The following is an 18817-nucleotide window of genomic DNA, read 5'->3' on the forward strand; positions in this document are numbered from 1 at the left end:
ATCCTTCGCCCTGACAAGAAGTAAAGGGTCCCTGCTTGTTGTGGGTCCACACCTGCGCCAACCAGAGCCCCCTCATTTCTAACAGTGACCAGGGGCAGCCAATAGCGTTGCAGACATAGTAGATGAGGGTGGTACACCAAGCCACACTACACCACAGATCTAACAAACCTTTCACATCTATTACTCTAAGATCTATCCTCTAAGCGGATTGCAATCCCTCATACATATGCCTGATATCTGAATGAGACGGCGCTGGCCTTGCTTCGCGATATCAGACGCAAGGTTCTTGCGCAGACTTCACACCTGATGGAGTCCAGGATGTTATTCGTCTGCTTCCTACATGTAAGGCAGATCGATCGGATGGGTTTCCTGCAGAATTTTACAAATGGTACCAGATTTTCCAGTCCCTCACGTGTTGGTTTGTTCGAAGACTTCCGTGCACAAACCACGCCCCCTCTCCCTGCACGAGGCAGTCCTCGTGACTCTTGACAATAGGTCGGCAGGCGCAGTCCTGTGACGCGCATCATCCATTACCCCCATAAACTGTGGGAAAAAAATATTAGCCGAACGAATTGAAACCGGTTGAGCCTGGTCCTCCATACCCTGTATGCTCTTCTACAGGATTTCAACATGAACTAGATACAGCTGCAATGTTCGCAGGTGCCTCGAAGGCCTTCGATTCCCCGAAAGAGGACATTTATTTCCATTCGGACATGAATGAGCGTCCCTGCAGTCTCTTTGGATCAGACGACCACTCCCCAAGCCCTAGATAACACCCCAAAGACTCCCTCTCTCTCCCCTTGTGGTCTCCCTCACCAATCTTGTTCAATTCCGCCCTGGAGCCCCTAGCAGCCAAGCTGTGCCAGCCCTGTGCAGACCACGCATCTGATACACAACTCCATCAATCCTGACATAGATTGCCCCACGCAGGTGATATGGCCCTCTGTGGGACCCAGGCAACTGCCTAAATGACCCTACAGGATATGAGGCTTCGGCACATTGTCAGGGATGGGTCACCACCCATGGGGCAAATCTGGAATATTTCTGCTACTCGCTGCTGGCACGAGGCACATTGGTCCAGACTTCCCCCTTGAAAGGTGAGAGTGTTCACGGAATACCTGGGAGTGTGACCGACCGTGAGGAGGATTCGGTGAGAGGGGAAGTCTGGATGGACATAAGCAAAGTACCTGACGGAGCTCGTGTCACGCCGGACAGCTCTCCGCGGCCTGGAGCTGGTGGAACAGGGTCAGTAACACTACTCTACATGTTCCTCAACATCCCACTAGCGCTTCCACCAGACCTCGCTCGTCAGATCCGCTCTTCAACCATAAGGTGAATGACGTCCCAGGGGAGGCCTCGAAGCCCCGGTCCGAGCTGTGCCACCTTTGTGCTCAAGCATACCCTGCTACTGTTGGCACAGTCTGGGCTCCCACATGCAGTTAAATAGATGCCATGGCACCGAGACCTCAGAGCGCTGACCGGAAGCTAGGCCCGGATGTAAATAGATGTGACTACAGCAGCCTGCACACCCAGGGGTAACTACACTGCGTTGACTTATGAGTGAACTCTCTACTCTCATGGCTGTTCCACTCTGCCAATACCCACCGGCAGATACCCACCAGCAGATACCCACCCGCAGATACCCACCTGCACACTCGGGTGTAACTACACTGCGTTGACTGTTGTGCGTTAACTCTCTACATCCCAGCTGTTCCAATCTGCCAATGTCCACCAGCAGCTACCCACCCGCCGATGTCCACCCGCCGATGTCCACCAGCAGCTACCCACCCGCCGATGTCCACCCGCCGATGCCCACCCGCAGATGCCCACCCGCAGATGCCCACCCGCAGATGCCCACCCGCAGATGCCCACCCGCAGATGCCCACCCGCAGATTCAGGCCACACAAACCAAAGGAACTCTCTCAACTTTACCAAAAAGGGAGTCTGAAATGGGGAGACATACATAAATAAAATATTCCTGTCGCTGGTACTACACATGGAACCCCTTTATATATCTTCTTGTTTCATATATTGAAAGGTCATTCAGGGAAATTATCCAGTTCCTGGCGGAGCCAGTGCCCTGTGGGGCGGTTGACTCGCCTCTCACAACCACCTCAACAACACAGCCAATCTCTATGCTACACCGAGCTGCATACCCACCAGGTAGGTCGCTCCCCCTCCGCACAGCTCCACCTTCGCCTCTATTGTTTTATTGTATTGCCTGTATTTCATTGTTGTGTCTGTAACTGCTGTTCTGTCTTCCCCCGCTGCCTGTTTGTGGTCCGTGCCCGTTTTCCTCCCTCTCTTCCCCCTCGCTGCCCCGTGTCTCTGTCCGGTTTTTCCTTCTGTACCCCTCGCTGCCCTGTGTCTCTGCCCGGTTTTTCCTACTGTATCCCTCGCTGCCTCCATGCCTCTCCGCCCATTTTTGCCTTCTGTTTCTCAGCTGCCCCTGTATTTCTGTGCTCTCTTGCCTTCTGACACTCGTTTTCCCTGTATTTCTCTGCCCTTTTTGCCTTCTGTGCCACCCGTTTTTCCTGTATTTCTGTGCCCTTTTTGCCTTCTGTGCCACCCGTTTTTCCTGTATTTCTGTGCCCTTTTTACCTTCTGTGCCACTCGTTTTTCCTACATTTCTCTGCCCTTTTTGCCTTCTGTGCCACTCGTTTTTCCTACATTTCTCTGCCCTTTTTGCCTTCTGTGCCACCCGTTTTTCCTGCATTTCTCTGCCCTTTTGACCTTCTGTGCCACTCGTTTTTCCTTGTTTTTTGTGCCCTTTTGCCTTCTGTTCCCTTCATCTTCCCTCACCGCCCCTGCCGCTGTGTCCCATGCAGCCTGCCCCCCTGACTGCCCACTGCCCATTTGCTGCCCCTGCCTCCCACCTGCTCCTCCCTCCCACCTCCCCATATATGCCGGCCGCTGGCGTGCCAAAGGCGCACCTAAGGCAAGCCCGTCTGTGCCAGTCTGTGCCTGGACCACGCTCATCGCCAGGACCCCTGGCCCCCGCACCCACCATGATGACCGCCGCCACTACGACGTGAGCACTCTGCACGCTCTCAACTCCGGACGGACCCACACCTGCTTCAAGGTGAAGCTCACACGGTCCCTTCACCTGCCGGAACTGCAGCTACACCAGCTTCAGAGCCTCCTAGCAAGCCTACCGTAAACTAGAGAAGGAATGGCACAGTGAACAAACTCCGGACAGCCACGCAGCACACAAGGACGCCATCCGCAACCGCCACCACCTCATCAGGGTGGCCAAGAGGATCTCCTTCAAAGACCGCCTCGACAACAATGCACACAATAGCAAGGAGCTCTTCAACATCGTGAAGGAACTCTCCAACCCCAGCTCCAACACCGACATCCCGCCGTCGCAAGCCCAGTGCGACTCCCTCGCCACCTTCTTCCACCGCAAGATAGCAGACATCCACAGCAGCTTCAACACCCAGACAGCCCCAACAGACAGCAACACAACAGACCCTCCGTACACCATCGACCACGACCCCCTGCTAGCCTAGGCCAGTGTGAGCTTTGATGACACCATCAAGACCATGAGCACAATCCACTCCGGCTCTCCGTCAGACCCATTCCCGCACCACTTCAACAAAGCAAGCAGCTCCATCGCACCACACCTGCGCAACGTCATCAACCTCTCCCTCGAGACCGCGACCTTCCCAGAGAGCTGGAAACATGCAGAGATAAACGCCCTACTGAAAAAACCCAAGGGAGACCCTAGAGACCTCAAGAACTTCTAGCCCATCTCTCTGCTCCCCTTCCCGGCCAAGGTCATCGAGAAAATCGTCAACAGACAGCTAACCCGATACCTCGAAGAAAACAGAATCCTGGACCCTTCCCAGTCAGGGTTCCACAGCAACCACAGCACTGAGACTGCCCTCATTGCCGCCACCGATGACATCAGGACCCTACTGGACAACGGTGAGACCGCAGCAATTCTCCTCCTAGACCTCTCCGCCGCCTTTGACACCGTCTGCCACCGCACACTACGCGCACGACTCCACGCTGCAGGGATCTGAGACAAGACTCTGGAATGAACCACCTCCTTCCTCTACGGCAGAACACAAAGCGTCGTCCTCCCGTCATTCCGTTCCAAAGCCTCCAAGATCATCTGTGGCGTACCCCAAGGATCCTCCCTCAGCCAGACACTGTTCAACATGTACATGGCCCCGCTTGCACACGTCGCCCGACAGCACGATCTCAACATAATCTCCTACACAGACGACACTCAACTGATCCTCTCCCTCACCAAGGACCCCATCACCGCCAAACCCAACCTCCACAAAGGAATGAAGGCCGTCACCGACTGGATGAAGATCAGCCACCTGAAGCTGAACTCGGACAAGACGGAGGTCCTCATCCTCGGCTCCAACCCCTTAGCCTGGGACGACTCCTGGTGGCCGACGGCACTGGGGGCAGCCTCGACACCCAGCGACCACGCACACAACCTGGGAATCATCCTCGACTCAACGCTCTCAATGACCAAGCAAGTCAATGCAGTCTCCTCCTCCTGCTTCAACACCCTCCACATGCTCTGCAAGATCTACAGATGGATCCCGACAGATACAAGAAAGACAGTCACCCAGGCCCTCGTCAGCAGCAGACTCGACTATGGAAACGCCCTCTATGCGGAAGCCCCGACCAAGCTCAAACGACTACAACGCATCCAAAACGCCTCGGCGCGACTGATCCTCGACGTACCACGACACGGCCACATCACCCCCCACTTGAGAAACCTGCACTGGCTCCCCGTCAACAACAGGATATCCTTCAAGCTCCTCATCCACGCACACAAAGCACTCCACAAGACCGTCCCAGCCTACCTCAACAGACGGCTCTCCTTCTACATCCCCAACCGCCAGCTACGCTCCGCCGACTTCTCACTCGCCGCCATCCTGCGCATCCGAAAAACAACCACCGGCAGGAGAACCTTCTCCCACCTCACCGCCCAGACATGGAACACCCTCCCACTGAGCCTACGACAGACCCAAGACCTGCTGACCTTCAGGAGGATGCTCAAGACCTGTCTGTTCGATCAGTAGCGCCCCCCCATGCGCCTTGAGACCCTCACGGGTATGTAGTGCACTTTACAAATGATTGATTGGTGGACATACCGACAACACACGCATGAGGACACCCCTGCCCAACACACACACGAGAACACCCCAGCACAACAACACGCATGATGACACCCCGGCCCAATGCATGCATGATGACACCCCAGCCCAGCACACACATGAGGACACCCCAGCACAACAACACGCATGATGACCCCTGGCCCAACGCATGCATGAGGACATCCAAGCACAACACACACATGAGAACACCCCAGCACAACACGCATGATGACCCCCGGCCCAACACATGCATGAGGACACCCCAGCACAACACATGCATGAGGACACCCCTGACCAACACACGCATGAGGGCATCCCAGCACAACACACACATGAGGGCACCCCAGCACAACAACACGCATGATGACACTCCGGCCCAATGCATGAGGAAATCCCAGCACAACACACGCATGAGGACACCTCGGCACAATACATGCATGATGACACCCCAGCACAACAACATGCATGAGGACATCCCTGCACAACACACGCATGAGGACAGCCCGGCACAATACATGCATGATGACACCCCAGCCCAATGCACGCATGAGGACCCCCAGCCCAACACACAAATGAAGACACCTAGCACAATAACATGCATGCTGACACCCTGGCAAAACACACGCATATGGACATACCAGCACAACACACACATGAGGACATACCGACAACAACATGCATGAGGACATCCCTGCACAACACACGCATGAGGACAGCCCGGCACAATACATGCATGATGACACCCCAGCCCAATGCACGCATGAGGACCCCCAGCCCAACACACAAATGAAGACACCTAGCACAATAACATGCATGCTGACACCCTGGCAAAACACACGCATATGGACATACCAGCACAACACACACATGAGGACATACCGACAACGCATGCATGAGGACACCCCAGCCCAACAACATGCATGATGACACCCCAGCACAACTCACGCATGAAGACACCCCAGCCCAATGCACGCATGAGGACACCCCAGCACAACACACGCATGAGGACACCCCAGCACAACACACGCATGAGGACACCCCAGCACAACACACGCATGAGGACACCCCAGCACAACACACGCATGAGGACACCCCAGCACAATACATGCATGAAGACACTCCAGCACAAAAAACATGAGAAAACCTTGGCACCAAAACATGCATGAGGACATACCGACACACCACATGCATGAGGACACCCAGCACCAAAACACGCATGAGGACACCCCGGCACAACACACCCATGAGGACACCCCGGCACAACACACCCATGAGGACACCCCGGCACAACACACCCATGAGGACACCCTGGCACAACAGACCCAGGAGGACACCCCGGCACAACAGACCCAGGAGGACACCCCAGCACAACAGACCCATGAGGGCACCCCGGCACAACAACATGCATGATGACACCCCAGCACAACTCACGCATGAAGACACCCCAGCCCAATGCACGCATGAGGACACCCCAGCACAACACACGCATGAGGACACCCCAGCACAACACACGCATGAGGACACCCCAGCACAACACACGCATGAGGACACCCCAGCACAACACACGCATGAGGACACCCCAGCACAATACATGCATGAAGACACTCCAGCACAAAAAACATGAGAAAACCTTGGCACCAAAACATGCATGAGGACATACCGACACCACATGCATGAGGACACCCAGCACCAAAACACGCATGAGGACACCCCGGCACAACACACCCATGAGGACACCCCGGCACAACACACCCATGAGGACACCCCGGCACAACACACCCATGAGGACACCCCGGCACAACACACACATGAGGACACTCCAGCACAAAAAACATGAGAAAACCTTGGCACCAAAACATGCATGAGGACATACCGACACACCACATGCATGAGGACACCCAGCACCAAAACACGCATGAGGACACCCCGGCACAACACACCCATGAGGACACCCTGGCACAACACACCCATGAGGCCACACCGGCACAACACACACATGAGGACACCCTGGCACAACAGACCCAGGAGGACACCCCGGCACAACAGACCCAGGAGGACACCCCAGCACAACAGACCCATGAGGGCACCCCGGCACAACAGACCCATGAGGGCACCCCGGCACAACAGACCCATGAGGACACCCCGGCACAACAGACCCATGAGGACACCCTGGCACAACAGACCCATGAGGACACCCTGGCACAACAGACCCATGAGGACAACCCGGCACAACACACCCATGAGGACAACCCGGCACAACACACCCATGAGGACAACCCGGCACAACACACCCATGAGGACAACCCGGCACAACACACCCATGAGGACAACCCGGCACAACACACGCTGCACCTGCCAGTGGGAGGAGGAAGTGGGTTTAGAGATACCTGAGACAAAGTGGTCCCTCTGTTGTGCATAGATGGGCATGATATCCCAGAGTAGCAGGCTCCGTGTACTGTACTTTAAAAAGCTGCACCGCACATCCCACACCCTTTTGTACCTGCACAGATATGGCCTCCGAGAGGACACCAACTGTGCCAGATGTGGTCAACCAGAGGTGAAGGATCCACAGCTGTCGTGGCCCTGCGATGCTATACAAGCCTATTGGTAGAAGGTGCTGTCTGCACTCTCTACAATGACAGAGTATGGTGTGCCTCAGGACCCATGAGGTGCAGTTTTGTGCTGGCTGTGAGACATTATGATGTCCTATAGATGGTATACAGCACTTGACCTGCTAGAGGCTCAAAGACGCCTGGCTGCTGCTGGGGATGAGGGAGCTATAAAGTGTGGATTAATTCTATTGCAAAGAACAATTTGACTCTTATGCCACAATGCTCCCTCCGTCCTCTACACACAAGGACATTTGGGGCTCTCAAGTCATTCATCCCGACCATGCCCACCGAGCGCATGGGTATCCGGACACCAGGGCATGGAATATGGAAATATTCAATGTCTTCTGGGGGTTTGGTGCTATGTGGAACCCAGTGATGCAGGGGTATGGGGGCTGGGGTGCGATAAGCCTATGAAAATCATGGATTCTGCATCCCTAGCTCTCTGGTTTACAACAGTACTGCACTCGTTCTGCGCGCCACGGACATTTCTGTCTTTTTCTTCCCCTTTTTTTACGGGTGTGAAACTGCTATCTTCTGTCACTAATAAAAATACAAATCCGTCAAAACCATTAATGAGGCAAACAGCGCATTTGGATTTGGTGATGGATACTGGGACCCACATACTCAGTGCTTCGAATGAGCAGGTACTGTCCGGTACTGAGTACCTGCGCTTCTTTAATTTGAAACAGAGTACTTCTCAGCTGCAATACATTTAATAGACGAGTACCACCGCTTTCCATGAGCAAACGGGTACTCTGGTTAGTGAGACCAGGACCTCTCTATTTCCATTTAAAGTACTGCTTTTAACGTCCAAGAAAATGCATGACTTCTTGGAGTAGCAAGGAGTGAAACATTGTACAACAGCGGTGTATAACCCTCAAGCCAATGGTATGGTTGAGTGAGCCAATCGGGTCACAGAGTGTGGGACACAGGTTGGATGTAAAAAGGCTGCTTTCCTGCCCTGCACCTGTGACAATGACGTCACAGGGTGGGCACCTCTCCCTCTGATGAGAGGTAGAGAGGGGAGCACAAACTCACACAACACTGGTTGAAGGACTTGTTTAAGAAAGGAAATCTTGTAAAGGTGGGATAGAAGAGAAGTATTGTGGAGGTGATCGGGGGAGGTTTGTGTGCTGGTATGCGACAGTCCAGGGGCTGTAGAAGGTGAGGGGGGGGGGGGGGGGACTGTGAAAAGTATGTGATCTTGGAGAGAGGATTGAGATGGAGCAGGAGGAGGAAGAGATCTGCAGTGTATAGAGGAGGGGAGCGTAAGAGCTCTGGTATGTGTGTGAAGAAGGATGTGTGGGGAGTGGTGAGTGACAGTGAGTGCATAAGAGAGGTGACTGGGGAAGAGATGGGTCATGTTCACACAGACCAGAGTGGAAAGCTCCCTGTCAGGCTCTGGGAGTACCTCTGTTAAACCATTGGCTTGTTCTTGTGCCTGAGCCTGTTCCCTACGTCTGGGTGTGTGATGACGCCATAATGCAATAACATTGTGTGATCCCTGGTTTGCTTAAACTCAATTGTTTTAGGTCCAATTTTCTTGCAATGTCATTAAACTCTCCTTTAAAAAATTAGCATGCAGCATTTGGCTCGTTTTTCTATGCTTTCTACTTTTTGGTCATATAATGCTTTACAGGTCACTGTGCTGAGTCTTGTATTTGAGGTCATTGCAGCTCTTGAGGGGTGTTTGCTGTGAGTCCGGTCCTGGCTTGGGACGCACCATTCATTAGTTACTCTGCATTAATATACCAGTTGTCACCTGACTGTGTCCTCATTACAATGACATATACCAACCCCCCGTCTGACATCACTGGGCACCCGTGCACACCGACATTAAAGAAAACTCGTACTCTCTCTCGGACAAGCCCGCCGAAACAAGCTCACCGCCTGCATGACCAATGCTGCTTACTGGATGAAAGCCAGCTGGTTCAAACTCAACACCAACAAGCCAAAAGTAGTGGTCTTTGTCAAGAACACCTCACAATGGAACTCCAACTGGTGAACGGCCAAGCTCTATCCCACACCCAACATCCACGTGAGGAACCTTGGAATCATCATTGACCGCAAACTGGACATGACCGCACAAGTCAACGCTGTCACTGCATCCTGCTTCCAGACCCTGTAGATGCCGAGGAAGGTCTTCAAATGGCTTCCACGCAACACAAGAAACACTGTCACTCACACCCCGGCCACCAACAAGTTGGACTACGGGAGCACCCTTTACTCCGGGGTCATCAAGCAGCTGACTAGAGGACTACAAACCATCCAGATCTCGACAGCCAGACACATCTTCAACCTCTCACGCAGACCTCGCTTTACACCACCACACTGGCTCCTGATACACAAACACGCTCAAGTCAAACTCCTGACACACATTCAAGGCACTCCACAACTCGGGCCCGGCCCACCTGAACAGCCGCATTTCCTTCCACCAACCACCCAGACACCTTCGCTCTGCAGGACTCTACTTGCCAACATCGCACGCACACACAGAACCAGATCAGGAGGACGCGTCTGCTCTCCCATCGCTCCTAAAGCGTGGAATGACCTTACCCTCCACGTCAGAGTCTCCTCTCTTCTTGAATTCCAGACTTGAGTCATTAGTTAACAACCGAACCTACGAAGAGCTCGGTACACACTCCTACTTGGCACCAGGGCACCCTCGAGGGTGATAGCGCGCTTTACAAATGCACATGACGTAACAAAAGGAAGGAAGCACGGCCATAAAGTGCCACCAACACGAGCTAGACATCCTCCAAGTTGAAGCCTTCCATCGAGGCGCCTGTTACTACAACAGGTCCAGAAACACAGGGGGACTTGAGCAAGCGTGGGACTCGTGCCACAAACTGTTGCACTAGTGAAGCAACAGACTGAGGCGTTCTGGATTTCAGCCTCTCACTTACAGAGCTTGCTTTAAACTTTGATGGTGAACATGGGTTAGCATGGCGCTTATCAAGAACCAAGATTGTGATGAGGTATCCATCCATGCACCCTTCCACCCATCCAGCCACCCAACCATTAATCCATGCACTTTACTTTTACATCTTCACAAGTTGATTAAGATGTTTCAGTGCTCACCTGGCAGTAATCCGCTCATCCGGGTAAAAGACACTCTGCATAATGATCAAATATTTCTGAAAAGAAAAGACAGGAGAACATTTTACAGGCACAGCAGAGGGAGAAGAGGTGAGAGGGAGAGGCAGAAGAAAGGAGAAGAGGGAGGCGAGAGGGAGGAGGAAGAGAATAGATCGGTGAAAGGGGAAGGCGGTAGAGGTGAGGAGAGGCTGGATAGATGAGGAGAGAAACCGCGTAAGGAGATGTGAGAAGGATAGGCAGGAGAAGTGAGAAGAGAGGCAGAAGGAGGAAAAAGGAGAGGTGACAGGGAAACGCAGAGAGCGGAAAGGAGACAGACAGGAGAGGTCAGAAGAGAGACCGAGAGGAGAGGGAGGGGTCTCAGAAGTGAGAGTAAGATTTAGAAATAGACAGACAGTTTATCAGAGACAGGCTGTCAGAGAGAGGCAGAAAGATACAGATCAGAGAGAGGCTGAGGCAACCTATCATAATGAGGAAGATAGCCGACCAGAGAGATTATAAGAGAGCCTGTAAGAGAAAGACAGCTGAGAGCGTCTATCAGAACAAGAGCGGGAGCTAGACTACCAGAGAGACCGAAAGATCCCACCACAGAGAAGCTGAGACAGCCTGTGAGGAAATGGGGCGTATTGTATGGCGAGGCTGTGCGACCTCACTGTGCAATACACTTACCAATCCCTTTAAGACACTTAGGTTTCATTTGTCAAACCCTCAACTGTGACTAAGCAGCAAGGTTTACACAAAGGAACAAGCGTAAAGTATTGAAACACCAAAACAATTGAAGAAGAAATCAGCAATCACAGATGAAATCACACAACACTTTATAAAAATAGACTCTATTCTTATGTATTTTAGTCGCCACAACAAAAAAGATCCACTGGAGGATGCTGGAGATATGGAATGTATATGGTATAGTGAATCAAAGATTTCACTCAATCATCAACAAGTTCTGGCAAATTCAACAGGTTTGACACTCAGAAACCTCTTCACTAACAAGTTTGGGCATAGATGTGATGCGGTCACTCGGAGTCACTTTAGGCAACCAACTCCATTCGGAAGCTAGTCAGGGGGACCCTGCAAGGTCCTCAGAAACGGGTATCTCATCAGCTGAAGTAGTCTTCATTTCCAGGCACTTTTATCCTTTGTAGGGCTTTCCTATGGAAGCGGTCCTGATGCAAAGGATTAAGGATGCTAAAGACGTGCAAGGTACGATGCGGTCAGTGGGGGTCTTGCTGCAACTGCTCCTCGGTCCATGAAGGGAGTGAGGTGATCCTGGTCACAGAGTCAACATCCCTCAAAGTCCTCTCAGGGCTGGCAGAAGTCCAGTTGCCACTGGACTACCAGTCACCCAGTATCGCGATCACGGGACATTCAATACCTCACTCTCTGGGGGGCCCCGCAGCACTCCGACAACACTCCCTGGTTCAGTGAACGTGGGTGCAGCTTTGTGCGTCGGGTCCTGGTCCATGCTGCTCAACGACGGCGTTGGTGGCGGGTAGAAGACTGTGGGCTGCTAACTTGCCCCAGCAGACTTCTTCAGCTGTTGCGTCCCTGGGCTGTGACAGGAGGCGAGTCAGCTGGCCCTTGGAGTCGCTTGTCCTGGCTGGGCTCTGGAAATGACTGCTCCTCGAGCAGAACGCAGCAGGCACAGTCCCTCTCCTTTACTGGGTCTCAGGTGCAGTCCACGCCGGTGCAGCCTCTCATTTCTGGTTCCACGGGGCAGCAGGGCAACCCTTCCTCTGGGCTTCTTCTAGTCCAGTCGAGATCTGAGTTTGGGATGGCAGGGGTGCCCTACTTATGCTCAGAAAAAGCCCTCAGGGCAAAATGCGGTTGTTAGCCAATGAGCTATCAAATGCCCCCCCCCCCCATACCTGGTGTCCACTTCCTATGAAGCGTGTTATCTGGGCATCCCAGGCAGCACCATTCTGCCCACTCCAAATATGCCAAGACCCCTCTTCCAGCATGTGGAGCCCAACCCAGACGTGTGGCTATCAAGGGGGCTACACACCCCTGGAAAACCAGTTTGGCATCTGGTTTCCCCTCTTCGGGCCCTAGTGCCAGCCTGTCTGCCTGAACAATGGAGCAGCCCCTCTCCATTTGTTACCCATTTGCTCTTTGAAGCCCGCCTTTTGGGCCAACACACATGTGGCTTCTTGCAGGAGGGAGGGGACACATCATTCCAGAGCATACCGCTATTTTATCTTTTCCTGTGAGTCATTAGCACTTCTCTGAGTAGGACAGAGAGAAAAGGAATGGAAGACAGAGAGAAAAGGAATGGAGGACAGAGAGAAAAGGAATGGAGGACAGAGAGAAAAGGAATGGAGGACAGAGAGAAAAGGAATGGAAGACAGAGAGAAGAGGAATGGAGGACAGAGAGAAATGGAATGGAGGACAGAGAGAAAAGGAATGGAGGACAGAGAGAAAAGGAATGGAGGACAGAGAGAAAAGGAATGGAGGACAGAGAAAAGGAATGGAGGACAGAGAGAAGAGGAATGGAGGACAGAGAAGAGGAATGGAGGACAGAGAAATGGAATGGAGGACAGAGAAATGGAATGGAAGACAGAGAAAAGGAATGGAGGACAGAGAAAAGGAATGGAGGACAGAGAGAAAAGGAATGGAGGACAGAGAGAAATGGAATGGAGGACAGAGAGAAAAGGAATGGAGGACAGAGAAAAGGAATGGAGGACAGAGAGAAAAGGAATGGAGGACAGAGAGAAAAGGAATGGAGGACAGAGAGAAGAGGAATGGAGGACAGAGAGAAAAGGAATGGAGGACAGAGAGAAAAGGAATGGAGGACAGAGAGAAAAGGAATGGAGGACAGAGAAAAGGAATGGAGGACAGAGAGAAGAGGAATGGAGGACAGAGAGAAAAGGAATGGAGGACAGAGAGAAAAGGAATGGAGGACAGAGAGAAAAGGAATGGAGGACAGAGAGAAGAGGAATGGAGGACAGAGAAGAGGAATGGAGGACAGAGAAGAGGAATGGAGGACAGAGAAATGGAATGGAAGACAGAGAAAAGGAATGGAGGACAGAGAAAAGGAATGGAGGACAGAGAGAAAAGGAATGGAGGACAGAGAGAAATGGAATGGAGGACAGAGAGAAAAGGAATGGAGGACAGAGAGAAAAGGAATGGAGGACAGAGAAAAGGAATGGAGGACAGAGAGAAAAGGAATGGAGGACAGAGAGAAAAGGAATGGAGGACAGAGAGAAGAGGAATGGAGGACAGAGAGAAAAGGAATGGAGGACAGAGAGAAGAGGAATGGAGGACAGAGAGAAGAGGAATGGAGGACAGAGAGAAGAGGAATGGAGGACAGAGAGAAGAGGAATGGAATGGAAGACAGAGAAAAGGAATGGAGGACAGAGAAGAGGAATGGAGGACAGAGAGAAAAGGAATGGAGGACAGAGAGAAAAGGAATGGAAGACAGAGAGAAGAGGAATGGAGGACAGAGAGAAGAGGAATGGAGGACAGAGAGAAGAGGAATGGAGGACAGAGAAGAGGAATGGAGGACAGAGAGAAAAGGAATGGAGGACAGAGAGAAAAGGAATGGAAGACAGAGAGAAGAGGAATGGAGGACAGAGAGAAGAGGAATGGAGGACAGAGAGAAATGGAATGGAGGACAGAGAAAAGGAATGGATGACAGAGAAAAGGAATGGAGGACAGAGAAGAGGAATGGAGGACAGAGAGAAAAGGAATGGAGGACAGAGAGAAATGGAATGGAGGACAGAGAAAAGGAATGGAGGACAGAGAAAAGGAATGGAGGACAGAGAAAAGGAATGGAGGACAGAGAGAAAGGAAGGTCAGCTTGAGAATTGGAGAGTCACACAGCGCTGCATGACCCTCTCCCCACAGCCGAGAGGGGGCCTCTGGTCCTACCTTGCCCTCCTGGGGTAGTGTTACACTGTGGACACCTGCAGAGCAGAGAGAGGGGGGAAGAGAGCATATGGTGATTAATAACTTTAAAACTAGCATCTTAATTATGTCATTCTGTCCACATTCACCTGCCTCCTAGATAGACATGGCAGAGATTCCCGGAGGCGCCTCCTCCGCTAATGTGGAGGAGCGTCGCTCCACTGTTTTTTTCAGCAGTATAAAAAAAGAACTCCGTTATTATCATTTTATTTTTTGTGCACAGCAGCTAAGCTTTGGAAGGCAGGGCGGGGCTGACAGAGCAGCCGAGGAGTGGTCTACGCCCACTCCTAAGTGCACATGACTGTTTGGCCGGCCCTCTCGTGCCAACCATAACAGTAATGCCCACGTTCCCTCTTCTCCACCCAGGCTGCATTACAGCCTGGGTGGAGAACATGCCCAGGCCCCCATGCCCCATCTGAGCACCAAGCCACGGCGCTCAGACCAATAACACTGGTTAAACAAAAGTTAAACGGTGGTAGGGAAAGATTTCCGCGCTGAGGTGAGAAATCACAATAACAATATCCCCATCAGATGCCACTGCTTCAGGTTTACCTTACAACGACCACCTCACGTTGTAAATGTGGAGAACCCACCATAACAGAATACAATAATAGGTAATCCGAGAACAGGCAAGTAAATCCAAACAATAAGTAAAGTCCAAATGCCAGTCTTGATTAGGTTCTTCTTTAATTTACTTCAGGCTTGGTCTGTCCAGTGTTGTATTCATATTTCAAACAAGTCTTCGAACCACACTAGATGCCAATACGTGTTTCGTCCAACAGACAATAAGTCATGGACTTCCTCAGGGCAATGTATCAAAATCTCATTCCAAATCGAAGTAATGCAAAAATACTGTTCCAAATCCTGAAATAATGGTTCAACGACGTCATCAGGTCAATGCGAGTAAATGTCCATAATATATGGTAGTGGTGAAAATTCATCAATGTCAGCCATACATCCTAAACTCTAGCTAGCTACTGGGTCCTGCATCTGAACCTCGTGTATATGCGTCGGCGTGTATATTCAATAACAACACTGCATTGCAGCGTTGTGATTGGCTCAGGGGAGCCTGGGTGCTTCCAGGCTGCTTCATGTTCCTGCCAGTGGAAGGAGGAGGGATGCGATCCTGAGGCGTGGGATGTTAATGGTGGCAAGGAAGGCTCTTAAGGGTCAGGGGACTGAGGACGTGGGATATTAATGGTGGCACGGGAGGCTCTTAGCGTCCGGGGACTTAGGGCGTGGGATGGTAATGGTAATACGGGAGGCTCTTAAGGGTCCGGGACTAGGGCATGGGATGTTAATGATGGCACGGGAGGCTCTTAGCGTCCGGGGACTGAGGGTGTGGGATGTTAATGGTCACACGGGAGGCTCTTCAGGGTCCGGGGACTGAGGGCATGGGATGTTCATGGTGGTTTGAGAGGCTCTTATGGTTGCGACTGAGGGTGTGGGATGTTAATGGGGACAGAGTAGGCTCTTGGAGTCTGGGGATGGAGGGTGTGGGATGTTAATGGTGGCAAGGGAGGCACTTAAGGGTCCAGGGACTGAGGGCATGGGGTGTTAATGGTGGCACGGGAGGCTCTTAAGAGTCCAGGGACTGAGAGCATGGGGTGGTAAAGGTAACACGGGAGGCTCGTAGCGTCCGGGAACTGAGGGTGTGGGATGGTAATGGTGGCACTGGGAGGCTCTTAGCATCCGGGGACTGAGGGTGTGGGATGGTGATGGTAACACGGGAGGCTCTTAAAGGTCCAGAGACTGAGGGCGTGGGATGTTAATGGTCGCATGGGAGGCTCTTAAGGGGCTGGGGAATGAGGGCGTGGGATGGTAATGGTGGCACAGGAGGCTCTTAGTATCCGGGGGGTGTGGGATGGTAATGGTGGCACGGGAGGCTCTTAAGGGTCCGGCACTGAAGGCGTACGATTGTAATGGTGGCATGGGAGTCTCTTAAGGGTCCGGGGACTGAGGGCGTGGGAGGATAATGGGGGCACAGAAGGCTCTTGGAGTCCGCAAATGGAGGGTGTGGGATATTAATTGGGTCACGGGAGGCTCTTAGGGTCTGGGAACTAATCCAGTGTGGCGAGTGTTCACCACCAGGCCCAATTCTTTAAACACACACAAGGTAACAGGAGAAGGCTGGCAATAAGTCTACCCGTGGGCAATCGCTCTGGGTGCCATTCCAACCCATTGTTCTTTGGCTCACCATTCCACCGGAGATTAGACCAAGCCATATGCAAATCAGTCTTGGCTGTGATCCAATAGGAACAGTCCAGTGATGGATCGGGATACAGTCCAGAGCGACTACCAGTGCTGTGGCTGCTTGTCTTTCTATTCAGGAAGGACTTGGCCTGGCAGTTCGGCTGGACTGTTGAGATTGGGGCAGGGTTGAGACTGATTAGCATATGCCTGGGTCCAAAACTGAGAAGGCATGGTGTGCAAAATAGTGATGGGCTGCGTGGCAGCCCTGGGTAATTACCAGCGGTGGAGAATAGTTAAAGCGTTCTATCCATCTCTTTTTTGGTATACGTCAGCATGATGCCCACAGTGGGCAGGTTTGCCCAGACATGGGTCACTGCGCACTGTCGATGGAAACAAGCGAAACTGGGCTGATGAGCCCTGATAAGAGCGAAATCGGACATGGGATCCTTGAGTTTGGTTCAGGGAGGGCCTCGCCTGACTGTTCAGGTGGGACGGTAAACGGAGCAAGGTCAGAACTGATTTGCACATGGCTGGATCCAAACTGAGGTGGCATGGTGGGCGAGAAAAGATAGACTGGAGTGCGGCCCAGAGCAACTGCCAGAGGCTGAGATTAATTCAAGCATTCCATTCATCTCACTCTTCTTGATTACGTTTGTCTCATTCGTTGGTGGGTTCGATATTAGCGAGTGTGAAATCGGCAGATCGTGCATTCTTCATATTGGAGTACGCCGTTTCAGGTCCCATCCCACACCCAGAGCTCAACGGTTTCAGTGCGGTCCTGCAGAGGGGCAATGAGGGAGGGTAGATTCTTAATAAACTGCCCACAATAGTTGACCATGCTCAAGACCGCCTCACCTTGCTGATGGAGTTTGAGGAAGGTACTGAGTTCATGTCTTGTACTTTGGTCGGGTCAGAGCCACCCTAGCTGCCAAGAAGTGGTAGCCGATAAAAAGCTGATGTGCAAACTGCAAGAATTCAAACTTTTCTTGCTGTAAGGTGAAGACACAGTTTTGAAGTCTTTGCAAAGCCAAGCACGATGCTTTTCCAGAGACTAGGCGTACACAAAAGGTCATCACTGACATCGATGACCCCCTTAGACCAGAGAATACCGCTCATATGGTGTTTTGAAAACCTCAACTGCCCTAGAGATACCAAAGTCCAATCTGTTGCAGCTCTGAAGGACAAGGTGTGTAGAAAAAAGATGTAATGCAGTGGGATCAGGGATCTAACAGAATCTGGGGGTAGTCTGACTGTAGATCCATCTTCAAGAACCAGCAACATCCACTTATTTTGTTTACCAAGTTGTTGACTGTCGGGGTGAGGTGTTGCTTCTGTTTGATTGCTATGTTTGGGATAAGCATCTCCATGTAGTGTCTCCTGTCTCACCTCTCCGGGTTGCTTGGGTTTAAGGGAAACTACATCTGGCGGCATACAGGGAGCAAGTCCCTGCACCCTCTCGATGATGTTGACTTCCTCTAGTTTCCACAGCGATCTCTTACTACCACTAGCTGGGCCGTCTGGTCAATGTGCAGTAGCAGCATTTTTACTTTTAGGCATCGGATTCCGTGAAATAGTCCTTTGCACTTGTCAAGGATTGAGTCTAGTTCAGTGGCATGCACACTGCATGGAAATTGAATGAGGCAGAGCTTTTCAGCTGCCTGAGAAATCAGAAGTATGCCTGCCCCTTCTGGGCTGACATACACATTGCCTCGAGCGGTAATGTCATCATGGGTAATCTCAGTGATGAACATGCCCACAAGGGGTTAGCGGGTTCTCGTGTCCGTAGGCCTAGATGTTCTCCTTGGAGGCTTTCATCACTACCTGCTCAGTAAGTTTCATAGGTTTCTTTCGCCTTAACTTCCACAGAGGCGTAGGTATAAATAA

General features: G+C 52.0%; 1 protein-coding gene across 5 annotated transcripts in view; it reads right to left on the reverse strand.

Annotated features, from left to right (window-relative positions):
* The window catches only part of PIP5KL1 (phosphatidylinositol-4-phosphate 5-kinase like 1), a 621182-nt gene that overhangs the window by 162056 nt on the left and 440309 nt on the right, over positions 1 to 18817 (reverse strand). For all 5 annotated transcript variants that reach the window (XM_085614153.1, XM_085614158.1, XM_085614155.1 and 2 more), the window contains 2 exons: positions 14705 to 14739; positions 10820 to 10875 (listed from right to left, as the gene is read on the reverse strand). In XM_085614153.1, the coding sequence (XP_085470279.1) occupies positions 10820 to 10875; positions 14705 to 14739 (91 nt within the window). The remainder of the gene's footprint in view (positions 1 to 10819; positions 10876 to 14704; positions 14740 to 18817) is intronic.

This window comes from Triturus cristatus, chromosome 1_2 (assembly GCF_964204655.1).
Source record: "Triturus cristatus chromosome 1_2, aTriCri1.1, whole genome shotgun sequence".
In the NCBI taxonomy this organism is placed as follows: domain Eukaryota; kingdom Metazoa; phylum Chordata; class Amphibia; order Caudata; family Salamandridae; genus Triturus; species Triturus cristatus.